Consider the following 27802-nt stretch of genomic DNA (forward strand, 5'->3'; position numbering starts at 1 on the left):
AGGGGTGAATTCGAGAACAGAAACCAAAGATACTTCTCTTCTTGGTCCCAGAGAGCGATACCTGTAACACTTCTTTTAGTTACTCAAGTGGCAACAGCGAAATCCGGCGCCGTAGGTAGAAGAACACTGATTGGCTAAGAAGGCATGACAACACGTTCCGCCCCTCCCCGCAAACCCGGCAAGGTGAGATGGGTGGTTTCAAGTGTATGTACGACGACGGGGTTCCGTGGTGTGTGTGTTGTTGAGAAGAGAGATGTGCTTCGAAGTTGCAAAGTAACTCGGTCGGGAAAAGAAACGTTTGCAGCTTCTACTGAAACATGTAGAGGTTGCTATTGCGAGTTCGGTTTTGTTTTAACGTTATTAGTATTTCGCGAGTGCCTTTTCGTTCTCGAGCTGATCTTTATTCGCCACGTTTTGGTGTTTTCGATTTGAAACACAAACTTTTTTTTTCCTTTCTTGTTGAGAACAGCAAGTGGTTCAGGCAAACCAGTGGCCGAACTGGAAACCAAGAAGAAGAGAACGTCTGCTGCGAATTCTCAGGATTCAAGCCTTCTGTGTTTCTGCTGTTAGTGTCTTACTGGTGCGTTGTGGTTTCTTTCTGAAAATAAATCTTTTCCCGCAAGAAACATTGTTGGTCGTGGAGGCTGCAGTGATTGGAAGTGACATGGGGTCTCTTTTGAGTTGTGAGTGTGAGTGTCAGTGAGTGAGTGCAGTAAGTCCGGGGGTTGATAAACACTCCGTACGAAGAAAACAGCAAGTGAAGCAGCTGTATTGGTTTTCTTATGATTTTAAAAATCCTCTTTCGTCTCAGAAGTCAGTCAGCCATGTTGAATGTATCTCATTGAGAAGAGTTCATCTGTTTGTGGCTCACGGAGGGGGAAAAGTATTCCCAACGGGGGTTGAGGGCTGTTCAAAGTGTTCCCACTGCCACGGGAGGGGAAACGCATTCCATTTTCTGAAGACAACCCAAGGCCGGGCTACGGGATTGTTTTTCTACACGTAGCCGTGTGCGTGAAAATGATGTGAATACACCTGTTGCTCGTGAATAATAAAAAGAGTCGCACACTGTTGTAACACCCGAAAATCTCTCATCAAGTAAATTCGGTAACACAATAATAATAAAAAAACAAGCGAAAGTCTGAATAAGTGTTGCTTCGCCCTAGTTTAATTTCTAAAAAGGAAACGTTTGATTCCTTCCCATTCTTTCTACTAAAATTGTCAAAAATCAGTTTGTTATAGTTTGCAATGAGGACTTCCTAAATTAACGTTTGCTAATGACGAACAAAATTCTGTGTTTGGATTGTATTAATCGTAAACAACGTGGCTGTGTGTATCTGTGTTGGTGTGATAATAGAATAAGGGATTTACCCGCAGGCAACAGGCAATGACATATAAAAAAAATGCATGAAAATGCATTGTTGCCAAGTGTCGGCCATGACATTTCACATCACCACTAAGTAATCCTCTCTATTTTGTTTCATAATCCTCTACATTGTACCTGAATTGAACAAAACAATGGCATATGCTGTATGACATCACTCGTTTTTCGGGTGACACTATTCGTTAATTATTATATTCAACCCGAGTGGTATATGTTTTTTTAAAATCCTGACAAAAAGACAAACAATGTTGTGTTTGAAACGCATTTGGAGATCAGGACTCTTGATATTAGTGTTTCAATGCGTTCTAATAGCGTCCCAAGGGCCTGGCCCAGGGCCCGGGAAGAGGTCCCCAAAGACTTTAGTTGCGCCAATTTCTTCTTCCATTGCTCGAACTGAATCGACCCAAATGCAATCACGCGCTGTGGATACTCGAGTGACACTAGAAATATTAGAGGGACAACCACGAGGAACGGTCGTAGGTTCGATTCCTACGAAACCTGGGTTCACGTATCGTTTTAATGAAAATCCCCGCGAGTTCAATCTGAATGCGTCTACGGGCGAAATTACGACGACAGCTGTGTTGGACAGGGAGTCTCTGAGGAACGACCGCTACGATTTGGTGGTGCTTTCGAGTCAGCCGACTTATCCGATAGAAGTGAGAATTGTTGTCATTGACGTGAATGATAATTCGCCGGAGTTTCCGGAGTCCAGCATCGAAGTCTCGTTCTCGGAGAGTGCCAACACGGGAACTCGGCTTATCTTGGATACGGCAACCGATAAAGATTCTGGTGTCAACGGGGTGTCCACCAATTACCGCATTGTTGGCGGCAATGAGGATGAAAAATATAAGTTGTTGGTGACAACAAATCCAAGTGGAGAGACATCGTATTTGCATCTGGAGACAACAGGGAAATTGGATCGAGAGACGAAGGCATTCTATCAACTGAATATATCAGCGCAAGACGGAGGAACTCCGCCCCGCTTTGGGTACCTGCAAGTCAATGTTACCATACTGGATGTGAATGATAACCCACCTATCTTCGATCATAGTGATTACATAGTGTCGTTAAATGAAAGTGTTCCACCGGGCACCTCTGTGTTACAAGTGATGGCCACGGACAGTGATATTGGTGACAACGCAAAAATCACGTATTATTTAGCGGACACTGAAACTCAGTTTACAGTGGACCCTGAGACAGGAGTCATATCCACCGCAGATACTCTAAACTGTCAACAGAATTGCCCGCATTTAAGTGGAGGGACAAGCGGGTGCCCCAAAAGTTGCGTTTTCACTGTATTTGCAAGGGATCATGGTTCCCCTCGGCAAGATGGTCGCACGTATGTGACAGTAAATTTAGTTGATGCCAACGATCATGACCCTATTGTTCGTTTCCGTTATTTTCCACCAACGGCAGGGTTTGCGACAGTGGACGAAAACGCCCAAAATGGTTCCGTGGTGGCTGCTATTTCCGTTGTTGATTTTGACGAAGGTTTAAATGGAGAAACTACCGTAGAAATACGAGCTGGAAACGAACTCAATCATTTCAGGCTCGAGTATTCCAAGAGCTTTGATATAGTGCGTGTCAACGGTGTCCTAGATAGGGAAGAAATAAATAAGTATAATTTGACGATTGTGGCCACAGACAAAGGGACGCCACCTCGAAGCTCGACGACGTTCCTTATCATTTACGTAAACGACGTCAATGATCATGAGCCAGTGTTTGAGAAGAGTGAATATTCGGCGATATTGAGTGAACTTGTTCCTGTCGGTACCTACGTCGCTGGGATCACAGCAACAGATGAAGACACAGGAGTGAATTCCAATATCTATTATGATTTCGTGTCCGGAAATGATTATCAGTGGTTTGACATCGATGTGGACTCAGGGCTAATTACGACAAAATCTATGTTAGATAGAGAAATTCAGGGAACTGTGGAACTAAATATTTCTGCACGGGACGGAGGACCAAATCCTAAGTGGGCGCACACACAGCTCAAAGTAACAATTTTGGACGAAAACGACGAGAAACCCGAATTTTCCGATCCTAGTATTAACATTAGTCTCTCGGAGAGTACTCCACCTAATACTCTTGTTGCAATGTTGACAGCGTCTGATCATGACCAAGGAACCAATGGAAGCGTTATCTACAGCCTGCAGTCAGACGTCAACCAAAATTACCCAAATATGTTTGCACTGGATTCCATAACTGGACAGTTGACAACGAAGACCAAACTCGACCGTGAAACCATTTCTGAATACGAAATTAAAGTGATCGCCAAGGACCAAGGCATTCCTCCCCAGTCATCTACGGCTACAGTTTACCTCTTCGTTCAAGACGTAAATGACAACAGTCCGGAGTTCTATCCTCAGCAGTATTTTGTACCAGTGAACGAGGACGTATCAGTTGGAACGTCACTTCTGCAAGTCACAGCAAGTGACGAAGATGAAGGGGATAATGCGATGATAACGTACAGCATTGCGAGTGGCGGGGACGGGTTATTCCATGTAAATGAAGCCAATGGAGTGATATCGCTAAAGAGTCCAATTGCTAATTTCCAAAAATCGTTGTATCGCTTGCGCATCACGGCAAAGGATAAAGGCGATCGCAAAGCTGTTGAAGACGCCATTGTGGAAATAATCAAGAGCCACGATATGGAAACTCTAGTGTTTGACACTTACGGAGGGTACCATTTTCAGATTCGTGAAAACCACGAGAAAAAGGAGCCATCGATTGGGAGAGAAGTGGGTCGTGTTCGAGTGAACGACAGGTCCATGTCCAGCAGCAGCAGTAGGAATATTCGTTATTCGATTGTTTTTGGGGATCCCAGAAAGATATTCCACATCAATCCAAACACTGGTATCATTACAACAGCCAATAGGATTGACAGGGAACAAGTAGCAGCGTATGACCTCACTGTCGTTGCAAGAGCTGGTCTTGCGTACGGAACAGTTTCAGTGAACATCACAATCTTAGATGAAAATGATAACCAACCAGTGTTCCCGAGGGACAAGGAGGAGGCCAGGCTGAACGAGAATGCCCCTGTTGGACACGAAGTGTACGTTGCTCGCGCCGTAGATAAGGATGCCGGAGTTAACAGTAAGATAACTTATAGTTTGACTGATAGTGCAGACGACCAGTTTAGAATTGCCAAGAATACCGGTGTTGTCTACCTCAACAAACCTATACGAGCGGAACCAGGGACTGTGTTGCATTTAGAAATCATGGCCTCTGATTCAGGAATACGTTCGTTGTCTTCGAGGCATTTAGTGTCAGTTATTATTGAGGATGTGAATGACCATACACCAGTTTTCGACCACACCTCGTACGAAACTTCGCTCTTGGAATCAACCCCAGTGAACGATCGTTTCTTCGCACTGTTCGCCACCGATGCTGATTTGGGGCCCAACGGGAAAATATCATACGAGATCACAGAAGGAAATTCAGTTGGGAAATTTGGTGTTTTCCCTGATGGATACTTGTACGTGAAAAGTCCTTTAGATCGTGAGGAGAGAGATTATTATTCTTTAGTAGTAACCGCAAGGGATCATGGGAACCCACCTCGAAGCTCAGCAGTGCCTGTTGTTATTCATGTCATCGATGAGAACGACAACAAACCGGAATTTACGAACAGCACATTTAAGTTTTACATTCGAGAGAACGAGCCTCCTGACACGTTTGTGGGGAAATTGACAGCCATTGACTTAGACATCGGGCGCAATGCAGAGCTTACGTTCTCCATTGTCACAACCCAAAATGATTTTGTTATCGATCCAAAGAATGGCTTCATAAAATCCCTGCACTACTTTGATCGCGAGAAGCTTGTTCAAACATCAGGACAAAATTACATAACGCTGGAGGCTGCTGTTGCTGACAACGGAGTAAGTCGGTTGAAGGATAAGGTCAAAGTGAATATTTACATAACTGACGTCAATGACAACGAACCGAAGTTCCTCAGGACGCCATACAAAGTGCAAGTCTCGGAAGGCGCATCAATAAACTCCCAGGTACTTCGAGTGTACACGGTGGACATTGATGAAGGGCTGAACGGGGACGTGTTCTATTCCATCATAGGAGGCAATGAAGACAAAAGCTTTGCTATAGACGAGGCAACGGGCCAAATCACTGTAGCCAGGGCGCTCGACAGAGAAACGTCATCATTCTACGAACTTATGGTGGCCGCGTACGACGCAGGGGAGTCTGTCACCTTGAGTGCAACGACGAAAGTTTATATCGACGTGTTAGACGAAAATGACAATCCTCCAGAGTTCATCCACACAGAGACACAAATTACAATCTCAGAAACGACACCAGTCAACACAGAACTAATGCTGTTCAAAGCTACTGATAATGATCTAGGGATAAATAGGGAAGTGACATTTTCTATTGCAGCAGGGAATCGAAGGGATACTTTCCACGTTGATGCAACAACAGGTACGTTGTATCTCCATAAGCCTGTAGACTATGAGGAATTGAGTGTTTATTATCTGAACATCACAGCCAGTGACGGCGGTAACCCTCGTTTATCAACGACAGTGCCATTTACAGTGAAGATCGAGGACTATAACGACAATCCTCCCGTTTTCCCCAACACCGCCATCGTCCGCCAGATCCAGGAAGGAATCCCGGTGAAAACTCCGATTGTAACCGTCACTGCAGAAGATCCCGATTCCGGAGTGAATGGCAAAGTGAGTTACGCAATTATCAAACAGGAGCCTGAGGGACGCCACTTTGGCATCAATGCAGATAGCGGTGTCATTCATACTTTGAGACCAATTGACAGGGAGTTTGCAGATACGTTTCGATTGACTGTTGTGGCTACTGATCAAGCTGTCCCCGAAGTTACGCGGCTTTCGGCCGAGAAGTTGGTCACAGTGATCGTGGAGGATGTGAATGACAACGCGCCGTTTTTTACGTCCATGAACACTGCCATTTTACCTAAACCAGCGACCAAAGACTCTCTTGTTATGTATGTACACGCAAAAGACTTGGACTCTAGCACTAATGGGTTGGTGACTTATGAACTAGTGAATGGAAATCTAGAATTATTTAGTTTGCATAGGAGCACTGGGGCTCTCACATTGAAAAAGAATATCCCGGACCCGGAAATACGCTACCATCTGACAGTGAAAGCTACCGACGAAGCAGTGCAGACACAGAGGAAGTCAACGGAGGCGTATGTGACGCTAATTGCTACGTCATCAGAGACAGGCCCTGGTGGTGGAGGACCCGTGTTCGGTTCCAGTGAACCATATTACATGGGTCGTGTCTACGAGAATGAACCTGTGGGTACTAGTGTAGTGACGGTAAACGCTCGTCTCCCGACCAACTCTCTTGCGGGAATCGAATACTACGTGTCTAATGTGACGGCCCGCGGGAGACAGGTGGACCGTCTCTTCGACATCGACACAAAACTCGGCGTCTTGTCCACTGCGGCGGTCCTTGACCGTGAGGGAGGCTCCGACATGTATGAGGTCGAAGTGTTCGCAGTCACCAGCAGCAGCCCGACGCCGCTTACAAGGAGCACAAAGGTGAGTCAGTTACATACGTGGTTTTTATTAACTTCTTTTTATTTCATAACGCTGGCTGTGTGATTTGTTTCGTGTGTTGTCGGCCCATGCAACATAAATCATGCATTTCAAAAGATGGCGCTGTGCTTAGAGGGAGAAGAAATTGCAAAACAACATCATAAAAAGAAACATTCCTTCCAACTATGTCTCTTCCTTTATTTCATTCTGCCTACGCTCCGTTTATCATTAAATCCTTCTTTTGGATTCAACATTGGAAAATGACACTGATTATCTTTTCCCTCTCTTTTCTAGTAATTGAGAAATTCCATATAATTTTGTTATATGAAGCTACTTAGCGAAATACATAATTATACATATATGGGTTAAGCATATACAATTTGCTTATCATAGAAAGTTTGTAAAATATTTAAAAAAAAAAAAAAAAAAGAACGTGTGAAGAATAATTTACTAAAAAAAATCATTCCATATTTTGTAAATATATTACTGTATTTTTGAATAAGATAATCGTAACAAAAGGAACATTCGTATCAATAGTTCATAAGAAATAACAATTCTTTATGAAGAAATATATATTCATTCTTTATTTGCAATTTTTATTAATGATACGCGCTACTTTGAAACAGATATTTGTGAACACCACTTAATATTTACGGGATGGGGTGTTGGAAGTCTGTAATTCAGGCAAATAACATTAATTATCATTATTGCTGGTCTTTTGTCTTTTTTTTTTAGTAAAATAAAAGTCAATTTTTTGTTTTAAAAATATCTACCTTTGTGGAGGATTGCCCAATGGAGATTTGCAGAAACTTTGGCAAGTTCAAGTATTGAATACAGCAAATCAGAGCAAGTCCCTTGCGAAAATTATTTCTCCTACGGTCAGAAATATTTAGAGCAATGATGCTTAAGTGGCGGCCCGCGAACAAAAATTTTAAATGTGTATTTTTTTTTTAATTCCTTGTGTAACAGGAAGAGTGTACCTGCATCATAATATACCTCAATCGAACATTACTTTTTAACTGAAATTTTGACAGCCGTTGTTTCCATTAAGAGCAATGGCGTTGTTTCTTGTATTGACCGTTTAATTTCTTTGTTTTGATATTTGAGTAATAATAATAATAGTAGTAGTATGTTGTTAAAACGTTTCATTGTATATTTGTTTATGTTTATTTATTTATTTCAAATTCTCATGCCCCCCCACGTATGGTTCTTACTTAGTCCTGGACCTCGGTGCATTACATGATAAAATGGTCATCACTGGAGTAGAGATCCTTTCGATAAATTCTTAGCGCTCACGCCTTCTGTTGTGAGAGACTTAGGTTCGATTCCCGGTAGAAATTGGTGTTATCCAAATACAACGTTAAGTTGTAGATTCTTGTCTGACATAGCCTAGTTGCTAAAGAAAGGGGGAAAAAAAACTAAAGTTCCATAATAAACAAAACTAAATTGTTTCTATTTTTTAACGTGCAAAACAACCAATGCAAATAAATTGTTTTCGGTATTTCGTTAATAGCGCCAGTGATATTTATCACAAGTGTACTTTTTTATGTATTTGATTGCTCCATGTAAAACTGTGGAGTATAAACTATATTTAAACAAGATGTAGGTAGTTACATTTATTCAACCAAGTAAGTGTAGAATTTAAATAAGTAGTTTAAAATAATAGATTGCGTCTGTTAGAAATAATTGTTGTGATTATAAGAGTATTAATTAATGCGAAAATAATAAAAATCTTTGAAAAAACATTTTAAGAAGAAAATTTATCGTGTATAGTATTTCGTGAAAATAGAAATAAAATATTCTATTAATGGGAATAAATTATGTCTTCGTTTTTTTTTTTTTTTTTTTTTTTTTTTAACGGGAAAAATCTGAGGATTTCCAGGGAAGATTAAGTTTTTGTTGTGCTTAATGAATTCAGATTTGCGATGAAGACATTGATCTAAAACTTAAAAGAAAATTACGAATTATTCTGCCTTCAGCTACAAAATGTAATAGAAACTTTTTGATTAACTATAAAAGAGTACATCATATATTTTGCCGTAATGATCTTACTTCTAACTATTCAATAAACAACTGGTACACTTTTGACTTTATATGATATCTTTTCCGTTTTTAATTCGAAATTGGACATTATTTAAAACCTGAGACACACTGTCAGCCGAAACTTAAGATTTACTCTTTGAAAAAGGATTGAGATGGAAATTAAAATTCTTATCTCATGGAAGGAATTTTGTCGTATCCCCGTGGACAGAGTGTATTTAACTCCTGTCCTTGTTCAAGAGCTCCACAAGGTTGAAGTAAAACATACGAATTGTAATTGACTGTATACAACCATTCTTATTTTGGCAATTACAACCTGTATGTTCTCCCTTGTATCCCAAATTATGTGTACGCGCTCCGTAAGTTCAATTTTCCGAAGTAATAGAGAATTTGTTTTGTGAATATCATTAGCACAAGCTGTGTAGTTTATTTTATGTATTATGTGAATTAGTGCTTAAAGAAATAATAATAATAATAATAATAATAATAATAATAATAATAATAATAATAATAATAATAATAATAATAATAATAATAATAATAATAATAATAATAATAATAATAATAATAATAATAATAATAATAAGAAGAAGAAGAAGAAGAAGTAGCCTTTCCTTGATAGGCGGGCTTGAATATTTACTATACTAGTACAATACAGGAAAATTTTAATTCAGGGTGAAAAACGCATTGGTTGTCTTTCATAATGCGATGTTTAACTATAAAATAAATAAATATATAACTGATAGTGCCAACTGTCCTTTTTTTAAATATGAAGGATGTTTATATTTTCCAATCAATAATCATTATTTACTAAAATACAGTGGAAAAAATATTTTATATTTGAGACTGAATTAATGTATCTTAAAAGTGTGTTGTTGGTACTAACAGATACAGCAGTAGGTTCGAAAGCTTTTGTTGCATTTAGAGATGATTTTGTACGTATTCGAAATATATAAATATCAATTTAATGTGTATAATGGGAATGTTTCGTGTGATAATTTTATATTGATGGAAATAAATAAATAAATAAATAAATAAATAGAAACTAATACTAAAAGCGTCAAAAACTTTCGAGAAGGATGGAATGTATTTAAGGTTTAGAAATTCTAATCGTCTTGATTAGTACTAACTGTAAGTCCTCATATCATAATAATAAATATATTCCCTCCTCCTTAATTAAACAACAAATGATTAAACTATTTTTATTACCCAACGACGGTTATAAAAGTTGTTGCTGCATTTTGTTACAAGGAAGGAAGAATCAGCGACATTAAACAAAAGCTTCAATTTCAGTGGAGTGAACAAAACTTCTTGTAATAATAGCTTTACACGTACCGGTAGTGGTCGAATTTTATCTAGAACTAAAAACGTACTGTGACTGAAGAATACCATCCGTCACTGAACTGTTCAATATTCACATTCGTTGATCTCATTTAGTTGATTGGAGGTGAACGTCCCTTTCCAGGAACATGGCCATAGCTTAAGAATTATTTTATTATTATTATTATTATTATTATTAATCGGTGGATTTTCCTTCACCTAAGATTGAACTCGTGATCTCGTACGTCACCTTCCGTGACCAGTACGGGGCACGTACCAATTATTGTTATATGAAGTTAAAAAAAAAAATCCCCTAATTTTGTCTTTCTCCACTTGAAACACATTATTCACATACTGGCCAAAGAATACGAAAACATAATCTTGAAATGTAACATATTAATGTGAATTTTTTGAGAATTTTACGTATTTGCCCACCCTAAAATAATAATTTTAAAAAAAAGTTTATATTTGACGTTCTAAATTATAAAGATTTAAATGAGTGGTTGTAAACTTACCATAAATAAAGTCTTCAATGGATTATACGTAGAATTAGGCTTCGTTCTTGTTTACTTTGAAACAGCAGTTGAATTAAATATATCGACAGAATGCTATATTTGCAATTAAAAATTTGCAGAAGCATGTTAAAATAAATTAAACGAAAACGAAAAAATGCGATATCAATTGAAGGTAAATTTGTCTGCCATTATCTTTCTGTTTCGAATACATAAATAATACACAGTTGCCAATGTGACAAAATTTAAAGTTATTTTTTTTATTTTTTTTTTTATTTTTTAAACTGTTGAAAATTAGGCGCTGTTTATTAGTAAAATAGTATAATATAAATAGCTGTAATGTTGTTTTTGCGGCTTATAATTTGGGTGGATTCATCTAATAGATATTCGTTTTCCTTATTTAGAGGAGTAAATGTCTGTATAGTGCATAAAAGGATCATTCGGAATGTAAGAAAAATTTCGCTCATTTTATTTTATTTTTTTAAAGAAGATTGTTTCATGTTTAAAATAGTTTGAGTATATAAAACAACATAAATATTTTGTAGTTGAAGATTAAAATAAAAATTAAACTTTATATTTATTAAAGTTACAAAAATCGTAGTACAAAAGTTATTTCTATGGATTGTCTCCAACTGTGATTGAAACAGATTAGAAGTAAATTTTAATATCAAAGTAAAGTCAATTATATTTTTATTATTATTTATTTATTTATTTATTTACGAATTAATTAGTTATAAAGTGTATATATGCAAGTGTGAAGTTCTTGTTAAAGTGTTACTCTACGTCTCCATTGAGCGGATTTCAAAGTTGTGCCCTAGTTTATCAGGCTGTAAAGATGCTCCGCAGACAGTTACTTTATCATTCATTCTGAATGCAGGATACTTTGTCTGTGGACAGAGGCTTTAAATGTATGTTTTTAAAGTACAGAATATTGTAAGATTCAATAGTTCTTGAACTGTCTGCTATTAATCGATTTTAGAAGTTCCAGTCTTATATCGAATTTCCATGTGAATACGTAGAACTAAAGCCTTAGTTGATATCACATGATCAGGAGCATTGCAGTTACAGAACAATGGATATACCCTTTGTACCGTTGTGTTTCTTATATTTATTTGTTAAATATCTTCAGTATTTTGAGTCTCACAAGAGTCATGGACATGAGGACTTCATTTCTACTTGCTGGAAACTTACTGTTTTCTCATGTTGTATTTTATACTGTCCTGTAAAAGAAAATTAGCTTCTTTTATATTAAGTCCATTGTTCTATATTACGATGCACCCTGTAGTGTCTATTAGTAGTTAACATATATTGTGTCAAACAAATTATAAATGTGGTAAGTGTCTTATCTCTGTTGGCAGTTGACATTTAAACATATAGCATAAAAATGCCAATTGACTCTGAAGAATATTTTATCAGATCTCCCCCCCCCCCTATTCTTAAGGGATGAATTCTTGAAGAAGTCAAAAAATAATAGCCAACCACAATTTCTATTTAGACAAGAATTTTAAGAATGATTTAAAAAATGGATCAAAAGATTGCGACCTTGGCCAAGAATTTTAGGAGTGGTCCAAAAAATGCATCAAAAGATTTCCATCTTGACCAATAATTATTTTTTGGGTCAGGAGCCTCAAAACTTTTGAACGAAGCCTTAATCGATATATAACGGAATAAGCACATCACACTGAGTTAAGTGATAGTTTGGCTATACTGCATGTAGTTCTCCAGATATAAAGCACAAGAAAATTTTTGATTCTTTTAATCCAAAAATAATTCTTAGTTAAATAATGTTTCCTATTATCGAAGAACACGTCTTCAAATACATTAAAACGTTGCAGGTTTAGTTGTAGAACTGAGTAAAAACAAAAACCCTGTTCTAAAACATTGACTAATTTTCTAGGGCTTATATATACTAGAAAATTATGCAGCAGGATTCTATTATTATTACATAAGTTCTCAGGATTTTTGGTTCTTCATTTAATTTGCCTCTCTCTATTAAATAAATAAACAAATAAAACGTAGAACAGACTATATGGGACGCACTTCTGATCTTGACCAAAGTTATCAAGCAGTAGACTAATGATGAGCAAACTACAGCGCTCTGAAAAGTTCTGTCCGGCCCGTGGTCTAACCAATGAAAAGAATTGGTTTGTCGGATGTCTTCTTTCACCCAGACATTGTTCTCTTTTTGCGCTCTTAAAACATGTCCCTCCCTTCTTTTTAAAACTCTGTACATTGTTTATTAGTAAATTACATTGGCCCACCTTAAGTTTTATCCTTTTTCTTTGGCCACCCCGTGATAAAAATTGCACATCTCTGGGGTAGACCATAACGAAGTTAGTGTACAAGAGGAATATTATGGTTCCCAAGTTAAGGACCATTAACTTTTCCATCAACTTATCCAAAATTTGGGGGTGGAGGGATTTTAATTGCTATTCAAAATAAAAATGCATAAAACACATTGTTATTAAGCGTTAATTTGAGGCGTAAAGAAGTGTGCTTATAATAAATATGTGCTTGAAAAGAAGAATAAACGAAGGATGGTTTTTATCTCTTCCAAAAGGGAAATTAGAAAGGGCCTCATCAGCATCTTGATTTCAACTTTGAATGATAATTTCAATATATATATATACGAGATTGATGCATGATTATATTTTGAAATTTAACGTTATATACACGAACATAGGATACTTTTTGAAAAGTAATTCAAATCAGATTATCGACTATGAGATGGATTATTATTAAGCACTTTGCCTTGTGGTAGGTCCTGCGAATAAGAGGTTTATTATTATTATTATTATTATTATTATTATTATTATTATTATTATTATTATTATTATTATTATTATTATTATTATTATTATTATTATTATTATTTTTTATTATTATTATTATTATTATTATTATTATTATTATTATTATTATTATTATTATTATTATTATTATTATTATTATTATTTATTTATTATATTTTAGGTTTGGGCCCGTTTAGGTTCATCTTTCTCTTTTAACTCCCAATATTTCTTCTATCCTTCAAATCATGAGAAGGATAGTGAATGTTAAAGCAAGGGACACCCAGATGTACTTTCTTGAACTTTCGTGAAATGTTTGCTATTTAACAAATTTAATCAACATCCCAAAATTGTTAGTTCCGTGGATTTTTTTTTTTTTTTAGAACAACAATAATAATTCTGTCCTCGCTTAATAAGACCCTCTGCCTTTGGTGCATAGGATCCCTAGATCGATTCCCGGTGGAAGAGACTTGAGCGCATTAGGGTAGTTCGGATTCCATCTTTGATCCACGCCTCAAATAGCCTTGGTGCTGAAATGAATACTAAATTGCAATCCAACCAATCAACAACAATAATACCAAATGTATTTTTCGTATTTTAGAACAAAGGGTTATAATAACGATTACTCCAATTAAATTATTTGATGCAGCGTCCGTTGATTTATTCTAATTATTAATTTCTGATCAAAAGCATCATTTTTGCCAGCCCAGTTCTATCACGCACCTATGTCGGTCGTTCTTGATTTATCTGGAGATTTTGCAGTGATGATCTCATAAGTTCCTCAATATTTTACCAAACATATGCAACTAATAATAATAATTCTTCCGAAACGTCTTCGATAATATTTGATCAGAGAGAACTACGAATAATTGAATATTGATACTGTTGTCCGTAAAAGAATAAAAATTAATAATATTTTTGGACATTCGAGATGACTCATCATCAAGTGATGAACGCTGTACACTTTCCTAAACTCAAAGCCTCAGTGACTGAATTCATAGATATTTCTTTCCAATTGAAACACTACAATTATCCATATCTATCTGTGGTATTAAATGTAAGTGGAGTGGTTCTGAAAAATATCTTTCATGCTGTTTGTAAATGGCTAATTTTCGCATTTCAAAACAGTATTTAGATTGTATTTGATCAAAAATTATTTGTATTGTTCTGTACTGTTGACTTCAGTTAATATTAGTACATGTGACTTTCCGTTGTCATTCATAACGTTATTACTAAATATGATTGTTATCACAAAATCGAGAGAAAATGTTTAAATTTCAATTTTCATGTCTGCCAGAATAAATGGGAGGATTTTTTTTTAAATTATGATAAAATGCTGTTTAGTTGATTAAGAGTAACTCACTTAAACCGTAACCAATTAATCCTGCTGCCAGATGGTACACTTTCAAACTTTCAATAAGTAAAGTCACGGTCTCTCTTTCTTGTAATTCAAACAACAGGAAATATATATTTTTAGATATATTTATATTGATACATAGACAGAAAAAGCTTTCTTAAAATATGAATAAGATTAAATGTTATGCTATATCAAAAACTATCAAGTAATGTACATTGTACGTTGTCAGTCTTCGCGCTTTTGCATATTTATCAGAATTTTGTTAAATGTGAGAAACTCTAATATCATGTTATAGATTTAAATCAAGGCCATACAAAATACTTGAAATATTTTATCTAGAGTTAGAATATCGGGACTCTGACATAACCCTTCGGTAATTACGAAGCACAATAAATAATCTGTAATTGTTGGTAAACCCATTTTACAATACAACAGGGAAAATGGATAATTACTTTTAACTCCAACATGACTATAGCATCTTTGAGCAAGGGAAGGTTTAAAAAATACACCTCGTTACATTGTGTTGAATGTATCATAGCTACGCAGCTTTTTACCTGTTGTGTTGTTGATAAATGTGTAGTGGTATATTCCGCAATTAGACAGAACGAACCAACAACATTTATTCTAAATTTTATTGATCAGGGGTGGAAGAAATAGTTATGATTTACAGACTCTCGGAAGAAAATCGAAATAGTTGTTACTTCCTCCGAATCATATGTTCAACCATTACAGTTTGCAGATGATAACAGTCAAAGAATTAAAAACGTCACTGGTGATTATTAAGTTAAACTTATCAGCAATGTGTCTAAATATTTAAGGCTCAAAAATTTCAATGGGAATATTCACTTTCGTCAGTTTTTTTTTTTTTTTTTTTTTTTTTTTTCAACATAAGCACACACTGCTGTAATAATCACATTTCGTGACGTCCATTATATGATGATAAAACATTTCAGGTATGGGTAGTTTGTAATAGCTTCAAATATAGTAATGTTACTGTTCTAATCAGTTACTATATCTTCAGTTGTATTCTGAAAAATCAAGTTGTGCTTCCGCTAACATGCTGGAAAAACTAAAGAGTAAAGATAAATAAATAAATACACTAAGTAAATAGTATGTAATCACTGTAGAAATTTTACATGAATGATTTGTCAGTTTCACTTGTAGTTGGAAATATCAGATGTATCCTACTTGAAACATTTCGATCTGAGAAGATTCCTGATGCGATGGTGTACTCTATATGTTGTTAACTCGGTTGAAGCAATTTGTAGTTTTATCAGAAATATAAATGTGCACTGCAGCACTACCTAAGTAGAACTCATTAAAAATATGCTCGCGTTAGTACCAATGTCCCTTTAATATAATACCGACGTTATAGTGATGCCTCAGTTTAGATTCTGTAGTAGTTGCTACTGTTGATGCTTAGTTCAGTTGAGTGGAAGAACTCTCATCCAGTGTTGAAAGACGTTCATACGTCAATATCTCTGAGCACGGTCAGTTTTTAATCTGAGACTAAACAATTTTTATTGGTCACAACAAAGAATATTTTCTAAGAAATGCCACAATAGTTGCCTATACGTGTCAGGTGATGGCGTAATAAGCCATTATTTTACGTTGTTTTCTTTAAATTTTGAAACAACTTCCGTTGAAATTCCAGAGAATTTATTGAAAACCTTACCAGAATTTCAAGCAAACAATGTTGCTGCACATTGTGTTGCCGTCTGATAGATCTCTGGAATATACATGACATTATTATACGCATTTCACCCAGTGTGTTCTTTGTTTTAGAAGCAGCGTGTATGTCACCAGTAGAAAAACACAGATAGTATCAGATATTAGGTACAATCTGTTATTTAACTACTTTTTTTTTTTTTTTAACATAAATCAATCAACAGTCTGTCCCAGCAGAATGAAATTTATCAATTATTACTGCCAACAACATAATTTACTGCCATTAAAATTCATTTTCTCAAAAACTGTGCATAAGAATTTACTTCAAGCATGTGATTTTCTTCAACTAGGTTTCATTTTTCGATTAATGTTTATTTCATCTATGCACAATATACAAAGATTAAAGTTAAAGAGTTTTGGGATATTTCTAATTCACCATAATTTTAAGATATTTCTCATTGACCATAATTTTCGGATATTTCTCATTCACCATGATTTTGAAGCATTTCTCATTCACCATAATTTTTGGAATATTTCTCATTCACCATAATTTTAGGATGTTTCTTATTTACCATATATTTTTTGGAATATTTCTCATTCACCATAATTTTAGGATGTTTCTCGTTCACCATAATTTTAGGATGTTTCTCATTCACCATAATTTTCGGGTATATCTCATTCACCATACTGAGCACTGTTGTCATAATGAATAGCTTCTGCCGTTGCCGTAAGTGCCGTGGTTATCGTAAGCAACAATATTTTGATTACTAAAAAATTCATTGTCCTATATTCTCGTAAACTGCGCATGAGGATTTATTGTCACTCGGATCATTTTGTTCGGCCCAATGAGAACTATTGATTGATGTGCGTCTGATCTTTCGACATTTTTCGTTAATAATGTAAAAAAAAAAAAAAAAAAAATAGATAATAATTATAATAATCAAAATACCATGTTAAAATGGATCTTTTCCTCTAAATATGTAAGGAGTTTTGTGGTGTTTCAGGAATAACCTTTACTGAAAACTGTAAACAGAAATGATATGCCAGTGTTAATAGTATTATCAAATATACTAAAAGACAAAAATTGAAATAGTTTGGCAACAGAAAATGTTAAATCAAACTATGAATAAATAACTGAAGAAAAAGTAGAATTATGATATTTGAAAATGTGATGATCTGATATACTTAAATATTCTTGGCTTTTTGGTACTCATTTTGTATGGATTTCTTATTTCACAAGTCTTTTAATATTTCTTTCCCACCTGATAAAGCGTTAACGAAAGAACTTCTATTTTATTTTTAAACTGAAATAGTTAATAGATTGTTTCTGTCAGACGTTCCTTGATTCCACTAACTTCTATTCATATATAATAATTTTGAATTGCAACTGCTGTTAGAAATATGTTTTGTTTAAATTTGAGATCCTGTTGTTCGTTTATCTTTTTATATTAAATCCAGATTTCATATTATTTCCATCCTCTCCTCAATTTTGAAACTAAACAACATTAGTAATCACTGCATAAAATAGTGGGAAATGGTAAAAATATGAAGTAAACGTTACCACTCAAATATTTTACCTGTAGAACACTGGACATAGAATTGATTTTTATGTAAGATGGAATTGTAGAGATTGAAATTATTAGGCATCATTCGGTTGTATCTCCGTGTGAATTGTGGAGAACGATACGTAACTTAATTATACGATATATATATTTTTCTATAATTTTCTACAAAGACATGACACTCCTGGATCAGATTTCACTGTCATACGATGCAAATTAATAGAGGATCCCTTAATACATAAAGCTAATCATATATTTGAAACATATGACTTCAAGTATTTACAGTACTTTTAATATTTGCCTTATATGTGTAATTTTGGTCATATTTCATTATTTAAAAGAAATTTACGAAAAGGGCTCATATAATATTAAAATGTGATACCAATAAGGAAATGCTTTTAATTTTTGAACGATGAATTGTATTCCTAAAGCCTCTTAAATGTGATTTTTTTTTTTGTCAATTATATAATTCTATATTAATTTAAACGTCTTAGATTGAAAAAAGAAGCGAAGCGGAATGTAAGCTAAATGTTTACATTTAACGCCACGGATAATTGTTTGCCGTACTCTGGAAGTCTTTAATTTAAATTTTAGTATATTATGGCCTCTTCTCAACTTTCATTTATTATGTCTATGTTTATTAGCTAAGAATATTTTATATTTTATTACGTGGTGAGTAAGTTAATTCAGTTGCTTTATATATATAAAAAAAATATATTGCTACCCATTGATTTTATTCTATTCAAAGTTTTTTTATATATATACGTTTGGAGTATCTTCAAAAATATCAAGTATGACATTTTTAACGTTTTTGTCATATTTATTTGTAAGATAGTTCGTCCCACTTTACTTCCCGTGTATTCTTTGTTTTCGAGGCTAGTTGTATTAAAAAGGAATTAGTTAACCTTATAGATAAATAAATAAATAAATAAACAGGTGGCTGCGATTTTTTCCTGCATTTTGTGATAAAGTAGATCCACCGTTTGTTGATTTACAAAAAAGAAAACTGTCAATGATTATTGACAATGAACGACACATTTTTTAGCGACATAAAATTTCATTTTTGATTTTTCAAAAACTACGCATGAGAATTCACCCTCAAGCATGTTATTTTGTTCAGCTTAATACGTATCATATATTGATTGATGCATGTGTTGCCTTTAAACATTGTTATAATAAAACAAAAAGTAAAATTTTACAGTTAATCGTGTTGCTTGTGTCATTTGAAAAATTTGATGAGAGTATGGCGTGATTGTTATAATCCATTAATTTTTAGACTTAGAAAATCGTTTTTCTAGATTTTCTCACGAAGTACACACTCAAGTATAGCATTTTCTTCAGCACGGTGTACTAATATAGGTTTCATCTTCGAACATTCCTTTCCCCCCGCCCCCCTTTCGTTAAATGCTAATGACATACCTAATATCTCCCGTGAGTAAATTGGACGAAGTATTTCCAGAAAAATTTTGGACGCAGGTAAATATCTGTAATGTGTTTCGTAATTTTTGTTATTGTATAAAGCAACATTTTTAGGGTAGGAGCTTGAAGAAATGATACAGAAATTTTACATGTAAAAGCATAAAACATTTGGCCATTATGGTTAATTCACAAGAAGGGGAGAGGGAGTAGAGGAAAAATTTCTCAATATTTTACTCTTGGATTGAAGAATAAAATTTTTATTTCTTAGAAGAAGTAAAACATCTATTTTCCAAATAAATCAGGTAGTTAAAAATGTTCATCAGTTTGTCCTATACCAATATACTTTTTTCACGATTTTCAGAAATCAAAAGAGCTTCTCTAATTTTGAGATGGTCTTTGTTCTTGATTTATTTACAATCTAAACTTATGATCACGTAATTGATTTCAAAATATTAAAAACGGGAAACATAACACTGACAACTTCAATTTTTTTTTAAGTATTATTATTTTTATTTCGTTAATATTTGGGAAAATGAGGTAATAGTGATGACCAGCCGTCAGTGTTGCCCACGAATGAAAAAAAATATCATCTCGTTTTCAATCGGCAATTGAGACGATCAGTATATTTTTAAGTTCAAAACAACAATAGAAACATTGCATTTCTGGTCTTGTTTTCGAGACGAGATAAGAAATGTCTCGAGTTTCGTGGGCAACACTAGTTCAACCAAGTTTTAGATCTCAAAAACTATTTTAGTGTTTCATGATTCAGTTGGTAAAGTGATTGTACGAACACAGTGAAGAGCATTTATACAGAAACCATTCCACAATATACTCCAATAATAAATATGTTTTAAACATTGTTATATCACACCCTTGTTGGACCTTTGGTAACGCGGGAGGTCTTTGATGACTTCTAGACGAAATTAAGAAGAAAATCAGGATAAAAATTTACAAAACAGAGACAAAACTACACTTCTACAAAATTTACGAAATCAAAAAACATAAACCATATTTGTCCTCTGGTCATCAACACTACCAGCCTTCAGTATTGTTAAAAAACATTTATCGTTTTCCATTCCAAATTCAAATATTCAGAAATTCAAATGTAGCTAATTTTTTTTATTATTATTAGCACCGATTCACAAATTTGTTAGGACATAGAAAAACTGATATTTTTAACAATTGGCAACAACTTTGCGCTCTGTTTGTGAGAAAAAAAAAAAAAAAAAGAATTTTCTTAGAGTTTATCGATATACCAAATACAAAGACATCGAAAAATATTGAAATATTCAATATCAAATCTTGTAAAAGCTTAAAATATCGAAAAGTATCGAATATCAAAAGTAACAAAATATCAATGAAAAATATTTTTGATTTCAGTATTTGAAAATATTTATCGATACATCGAAATTTCGCACAACCATTTCGTTTTCAATAAATTTGAGAGCAATTTTTTTTTCCTGGAAATAGACATTTTAAAACTTTCAATTTTAGAGAATAAAATCCTTGTTGAGAATGCAAATCATTCGTTGTGCATACGATTTTTGGTTCTTTATATAGCTACATCTGTACGTAGTTATTAGCAAGAATCATGTTCAATTCTTTGACCTAACAACAGAAAAAAAAGATGAATTTGTTGTTTTTCGATATTTTGTTGATTTTAAGTTCTAGGAGTGAAAGAAATAATCTGATGATTGGAAAAGTTTATTTTCTTTTTTTAAGTGTTGCTTTTCTTCGTTTAACAATTGTAGTTCGTTCTTTCATCCCCTCGCTTTTTTTTTCAAAATAATATTTGTTTACAATTTGTTTCTTATAAAGTGGAAATAGAGACTGACTTTTGTCAAATATAATTCTCAAGGCTTGTTGCACAAGCGAGGTATACATTCTTTCTGTACGGCCTACTTGATATATACTTAGAAGGAAAGTATGGAAATAGTTTTTATAGCTTTAACAGGAGTAGAGCTACAAATTTACAATTAACAACACAGCACAAAGTATGTTTAATTTGAATTTTAATCATATATTGATTGTAACGTACATTAAACTAAATCTACTAGGAAATAAGAAAACTTTTTAGTATTTAAAAAAGAAGATCCCACTCTTTTATTGAAAGCATGCTAATGATACATTTGTTTCACTTAGTTACGACTTTGAAGAAATGTGTATCATTAAAAAGAAGTCTATGATGTTTATAGATTATATTAATATTAATATGAGATGCAATTTTCTGTAGCATTACGTAATACTAATAAGCTAAATTACTTAGTACTATTATGTTTACACATTATATTTTAAATATATATTTTTACGAGCACTCAGTTTTTAATTTTTTGTGTGTGTGATTTTAAATAGCAGGTGAAAAAATACTTCTGAATGAATTTTTGATAAACACGTCGGTTTTAAAAGTTCGTCTTTGTGGATAAAATTGCTTTCAGTATTGTTATTAGGCGCTTGGAAGTGTATAATATTTCTGGCCTATTGGACAGTGGAAAGAAGGTAAAAAGTATATTACATTTGTAATCCAGAAAGACATGCGAAATCACTAAAAGCATACCAAACAATGACAATGACTTCAATTCATACAAGCTGTAGACCAGACACGGAATCAAGAATTTTCTCAGTAATTTATTGTGTTGTATGTGTTTTTAGGAGAGAGAAGTAGATTTTTCTAAGAGAAGGAAAATTTGATGCAAGTAGCATTAAACACATGAATGATGTATTAAAATCTGCAATTCTTTTACAAATATTTTTTACGTAATATTTAAATTCTTAATTTTCGTTTACCATTTTTAGTTTTCTAATCATCCGTGTTCGTAAGTTTGGATTCGAAGTTATTGTGTATGTGATTGTCAAAACTTTATTGTAAAAATAAATAAATAAATTTCTACAATATTATTATTATTTAATGGAGAAAGAAATTGTCTAAAAATTATACTAATTGATCGATGCATAAAATTATATGGATGAGTGTAATCCTGTTGCATAGTTTTTGGGAAAATACATTATGGTTAATGAGATAACACAAAATCATGACTAACTGTTAAACCTTATTAAAATTTTATTTAAGCATAATGTTGTTCAAAGAAAAGGCATATCAATCGATAAATCACATCGAGCTTAATAAAATGACACATTTAACAGTGAATTCTTATGCGCAGTTTATGAGAAAATAAAGAAATAAAATTTTTATGGCGTTAAAAAGACGTCTGTCATTTGTTGCTAATCTGATGCAGTTGATATACTTTATTTTTCTGAAATAAGATTATTTACCTATTTATGGACAGAATTTACTTATTTATGAAGATATCCCTTCCAGCAGATTTTAACTCATGTTATTTGATTCCTCCCAACAGTGATACACACCACCTTTAAGGCTAGGACTTTTGATGAAAAAAAGTATTGAAATTGATGGGTGGAAAGATTTTTTAAAATTCTAGTTTTGGTGGAATGAAAAGTATTTTAATTAATAATTCTACTACAATACTTGAAAACAAATCTTTAATTGAAGATTTAAAAAAAAAAAAAAAACGTAAATGAATGTCACAATTTGATTTTCGATTTGTTGACATTTCAAGGCATGGAAGAGATTATTTGAATTTTACAACATTCATAGTCTCCATGTTGTAAAATGCCATACTTCTTCGTTTGCTAGGAGTTGTTTATGCTGTAAAAAAGGAGCATTCAGTGTCTCCAGATACCAATGGAGCATACTTTGTTTTCACGACAAACTTCAGATCCACCGCGTTAGTTGCTTCTCCAACTTCTAAGAACACGGAACAAACTACTTTCAAGTCTAAGTTGTGCTGATCCCTGCAGACTATTCTTTGCAGCGTTGTTCCTTCTTTCAACTTCATTATACATTTCCTCGTAGTTCTGTGCTTCCCACCGCTACATTTGCTATGGAGCAAATTCATTGTAACACTGATTTAAGCTCTTTCATCTGACAGTGAGCAAAGATAATTTTTGAATTTACTCCCTTTATTCGGGAGTAGCAAAATTTTATAGTTTAAACAAGATTTTATATTGTCAGGTTAATATTCCCACTCTCCACAACCTGAGAGAGGCCGGGGAACATTTTCAATTCTCCACCTGATGCCTTCAGCTTCCTGAGCTTAGTTTTTGGTATTTTTTTCTACTTCTTAAACATACTTTTCACAAAATTAGGCCCTACATGTACTATATGTACGGACACAATAAATGAAAGCAAATGCTAGCGTGGAACGAGAAAGATCTGAGATCTACATCGGTGCAATATTTACGAATTATGAATGAAAATTTAAAATTTGGTTCATTTTAGTGGATATTGTAACATAATCTTTATCGCGGTCAGACTGTTTCCTGTATCTATTTACCACAATAACTTTAATAAGGAAACAAAATGTGTCCCCAAGTTAACTAGAATAGATCGTAAAAATAAATAAATAAATAAATAAATAAATAAAAAATAAATCCTGAAATAAAGCATTTTAACCATAGAAAAATGCTGTAACGATTTTGCGATCGTTATAATATAAAATTTGGAACCTCAAAAGTCATGTGTTAACTTGAAAACAGTTTCAGCAACCCCCAACCAAATTCTATGATTTGAGTGGAGAAACAAGAATCCCGAGTCCTGATGATCTTAATACTGTAACGCACACACTAATTGTTTTTTTTTTAACGATATTCAATCAACACCGAGAATATTAAAAGATTTTTTTAATTTGTAAATATTTGCAAGAGGAATATTAAACGAAATAATTGGTTATTGTTGTTGACAGTAAAAAAAAAAAGTTAGAATAGCAAGTAAGTCATTAAATAATTTTCCTTCAGGCTGTTTTCGAAATTCACCAACTAGGCAATTAGTGGTATTCGTTGTGAAGCCAGACAGGCTGTGGTAGAAATGAAGTTAACACGATTTGTGGGCGAAAATCTAGCACATGCATTGGCATCAGTCTGATCGCAGATTCTGTTTTAACCAGAGAAGTAAATACACTGCTTCGTAACTCTGTGTACAGTTATCAATGGTTTTTAACACTTTTAGATCCTCTGTAGCCGATAATTTACTTACTCACACAACGAAGAAACTTCGTTTAGAAAAGAAAGAAAAAAAGTTCCGTTACTTCTTACAATGTATTGGTTTGCAAATGTAAATATCCCATCATTTTCAGTGTAGCAGACCAACATATAGTGTATTCCTCGTTAGAATAGTATTAAAATATTCTATTGCTCTACAAAATGAAATTAAAACAGTGTTTCACTTTGAAACTATATTTATAAGGTGATAATTCATTGAGAGAGGTGTAAGTACTCGTTTGAAAAAATGTTAAATAAGGCAAATCCTTTTTTTTCTTTCTTTCTTTCTTTTTCAACGTATACAAAGATATTATGGAGTGTTGCATGTTTCACGCTACAAACAATTGTTAATTATGTAAGTACTAGTGTGTATCTATATATTAAATATATATATCCCGTACTGATCAGTTTACTGTATTTCATATCATTTCTTATTGTTATCAAACAGATAGACCTACCTTTTTCATTATTTATTCTTAATGTCTTTTTACTTACACTTTAAGCCTTAACAGCCGAAGTAAATAAATCCTAAGCTAGAATATTATATTTGATCAATGCAGGGGTGTATACCTACTTTTGAGCCAACCTATATATATATATACACTAGCAGAAGTGCCGAACTTTGCACGGGAGAATAATGTTTATGCATAATATTTCGAAATAAAGAACGGAATAGAATAAGGAGAAGCAACGCCTTCGACGTTGCTAAACTTAATTCTCTGGTTATCAGCCTTGACTAAACTTGGGCCATCAGGACACTATAAGCAATGAGCTTGAGAAAACTGTTAATTCGTCTCTTATCTCGATCATTTTACTTTTAAACTTCTGCCGTATGAGGTTGAACGTGGACTTCGACGACATCTGGAGTGTCACTATTCATCTCAGCGTTCCCAATAACTATGCGACCTAATATCTGTTCATCTCAGCGACCTATCTTTTTTTTTTTTTTGATATTTTTACATGCACCCTTTCTCACTCTCTAGGGCGCTAAAGGTGTTTATCCACGTAGTTTTTATATATATATATACTTGTTTCTAAACATGAGTGACTACGATCACTTCGATGCAGCATGCCAAGCCAACGGTTTGGATTTATAAACCGAACAAACAAACAAACATTCATTTTTGTATATAACTTCGAGCAAAGTACTACAGTTATGAACAGATTTTAATGAGAGAATCGCTGTGATGTCAAAACTATTTTTTCAACTCACAAACTTTCCTTACACAGACCATGTTCATTTTTCAGTATAAATAGCAAGAAATTAAGAGCAGGAGGCATTAACGAATCCTGATCAACTCTCGTTGCCATTTTCTCTGGTTTTCTAGATCGGCTTTCACTAACTTTTGACTGAAGTAACCTCCCAATTACTTCGTGGTACTGAATTACTGAATTAACATTGGAACTATAGGTTTCTGCAGCGGGAGGCAAGGAAGAAAGCAATTTCCCTGGATTTTCGAAAAAGTTCTCTGAAATACGTGTCCAAACACACTAGCTTTTGCTTACATATCCACTACGGTATTTATTATATTTGCTGTAATAATAAAGTTGTGTAATCTGCGTAAATGTTGCTTCAGGTAGAGGATTATGTGCATTAAGGAGTATGGTATTCTACGGAATTATTATGTTACAAAATAATTTTAGACGTCTGGTATAGCATTTTTAAAGTTTTTTTTTTTAAATTGCTCTTTGAAGATACGTCGCCATTTATACTTCTGTCCTAACACTAAACTTCCTGTATGTAATCGCTAATCGACACTAATTTGCTAGGCGCGTAGAAGTAACGCTTAGGTCTATGCATTTCTCGATTCACTTATGGAGAACCGTCATCTAATTCGGAGGCCTAGACAAGTAATAAAAATTGGTGAGAGGATGAGGGAGATTGTTTCCTCCTGAGCAGATGTTTTCCAAATATGAAAGATCTGTATTCAAAGAGAGACGAAGATTCAGAAACACTAAAACGATTAGACACTAATATTATAGGCAAGTTAGTGTATAGTGAGAAACTAGGAGTGTTCCTGTTTATTACTGCGAACATTTTCCATCCCTTGCTGTCCGTGCGTCCCATTTCCTTTTATCTTGGATAATAAATACTTATAAGCTAGTAGCACATTCACAATTTCATGGTTCTACGCTTAATAGTTTCAGAGACCTGGTGAACGAAAAAAAAATTAAAAATCCATTACCCTCTTAAAGCTCGCATTTCGCAGAATCCCATCTAATCTAGAGAATATACAAAATTTCTGGGATCTATGCCCAATAGTTTCAAAAGTCTGGCAAACAGTAAATAATAATAATAATAATAATAATAATAATAATAATATAAATCCCGGTCCCTTGGGATCACATTTTGCGAATAGCATTCTAGGGTACAAGAACATTTGTACAGAATTTCAACGATGTATGCCTAATACTTTACTTTCGAACATGTATTTATTGATGAGTGAAGCGGGATTAAGTCAATTCATTTTCTCTTTTATAGATTAGATGTGGTACCCAAGGAATACATTTTTGCTATAAGTATATCGTAACCTCAATCCGTTTCATTGTCTGAAACTACAGTTTTAAAAAAATATAATCTGAACATGGATTGAGAAAATTATTATGTTCTAACGAGAAAAAAAAAATCTCGAATGGAATTGCAGTTTATAAAATAATTATTTAAAATTTAAAAATTTAAATTAAATTATTTTTATCTAAATTAACATTTCATTGCAAGAAGTGCTGATCAAAATAAGAGATTTTCTTTTTCTTTTTCAATTTACTTCAACTTTTTAAAAAGAAATAAAGACAAGAACCGAGGAAGGGGGAAGAGGATTAGACCATGCAAGTACACATTGTTACATGTAAATTTCTTAAATGTTGCGAAACAGATATTTCGTGTCAACACAGTACACACACACACATACACAAGTAGCACGCAAAACTTTTGCAGTGTGCTTGAAAAAGTAAAGTTAAAAACAGAAGGCTTGTTTTAACATAGAATCAGCTAACAAAGTAGCGGTAACAGACGAGAATGGTGAAGTGTACGAACGTGAAGAGGCTGAGACAACTTCTAAAATATTTGACAATATTTTACAAAGCGCAGTGTACTTCAGAGAAAGTGACACATCAATATATATAGGGTGTTTCAAAACAACACCGACAACGTTTGGGAGGTGCTTCCTGATA

At 33.9% G+C, this 27802-nt stretch overlaps 1 protein-coding gene across 1 annotated transcript in view; it reads left to right on the forward strand.

The window, feature by feature from the left end:
• The first annotated feature begins 206 nt into the window (after nt 1-206).
• Nucleotides 207-27802, forward strand: part of ft (cadherin-related tumor suppressor fat) — a 537654-nt gene continuing 510058 nt past the window's right edge. The window contains exon 1 of the mRNA XM_081758083.1: nt 207-6912. Coding sequence (XP_081614209.1) covers nt 1627-6912 — 5286 coding nt within the window. The 5' untranslated portion in view covers nt 207-1626. The remainder of the gene's footprint in view (nt 6913-27802) is intronic.

This window comes from Thermobia domestica, chromosome 5, assembly GCF_964235325.1.
Source record: "Thermobia domestica chromosome 5, izTheDome1.hap1.1, whole genome shotgun sequence".
NCBI classification, from domain to species: domain Eukaryota; kingdom Metazoa; phylum Arthropoda; class Insecta; order Zygentoma; family Lepismatidae; genus Thermobia; species Thermobia domestica.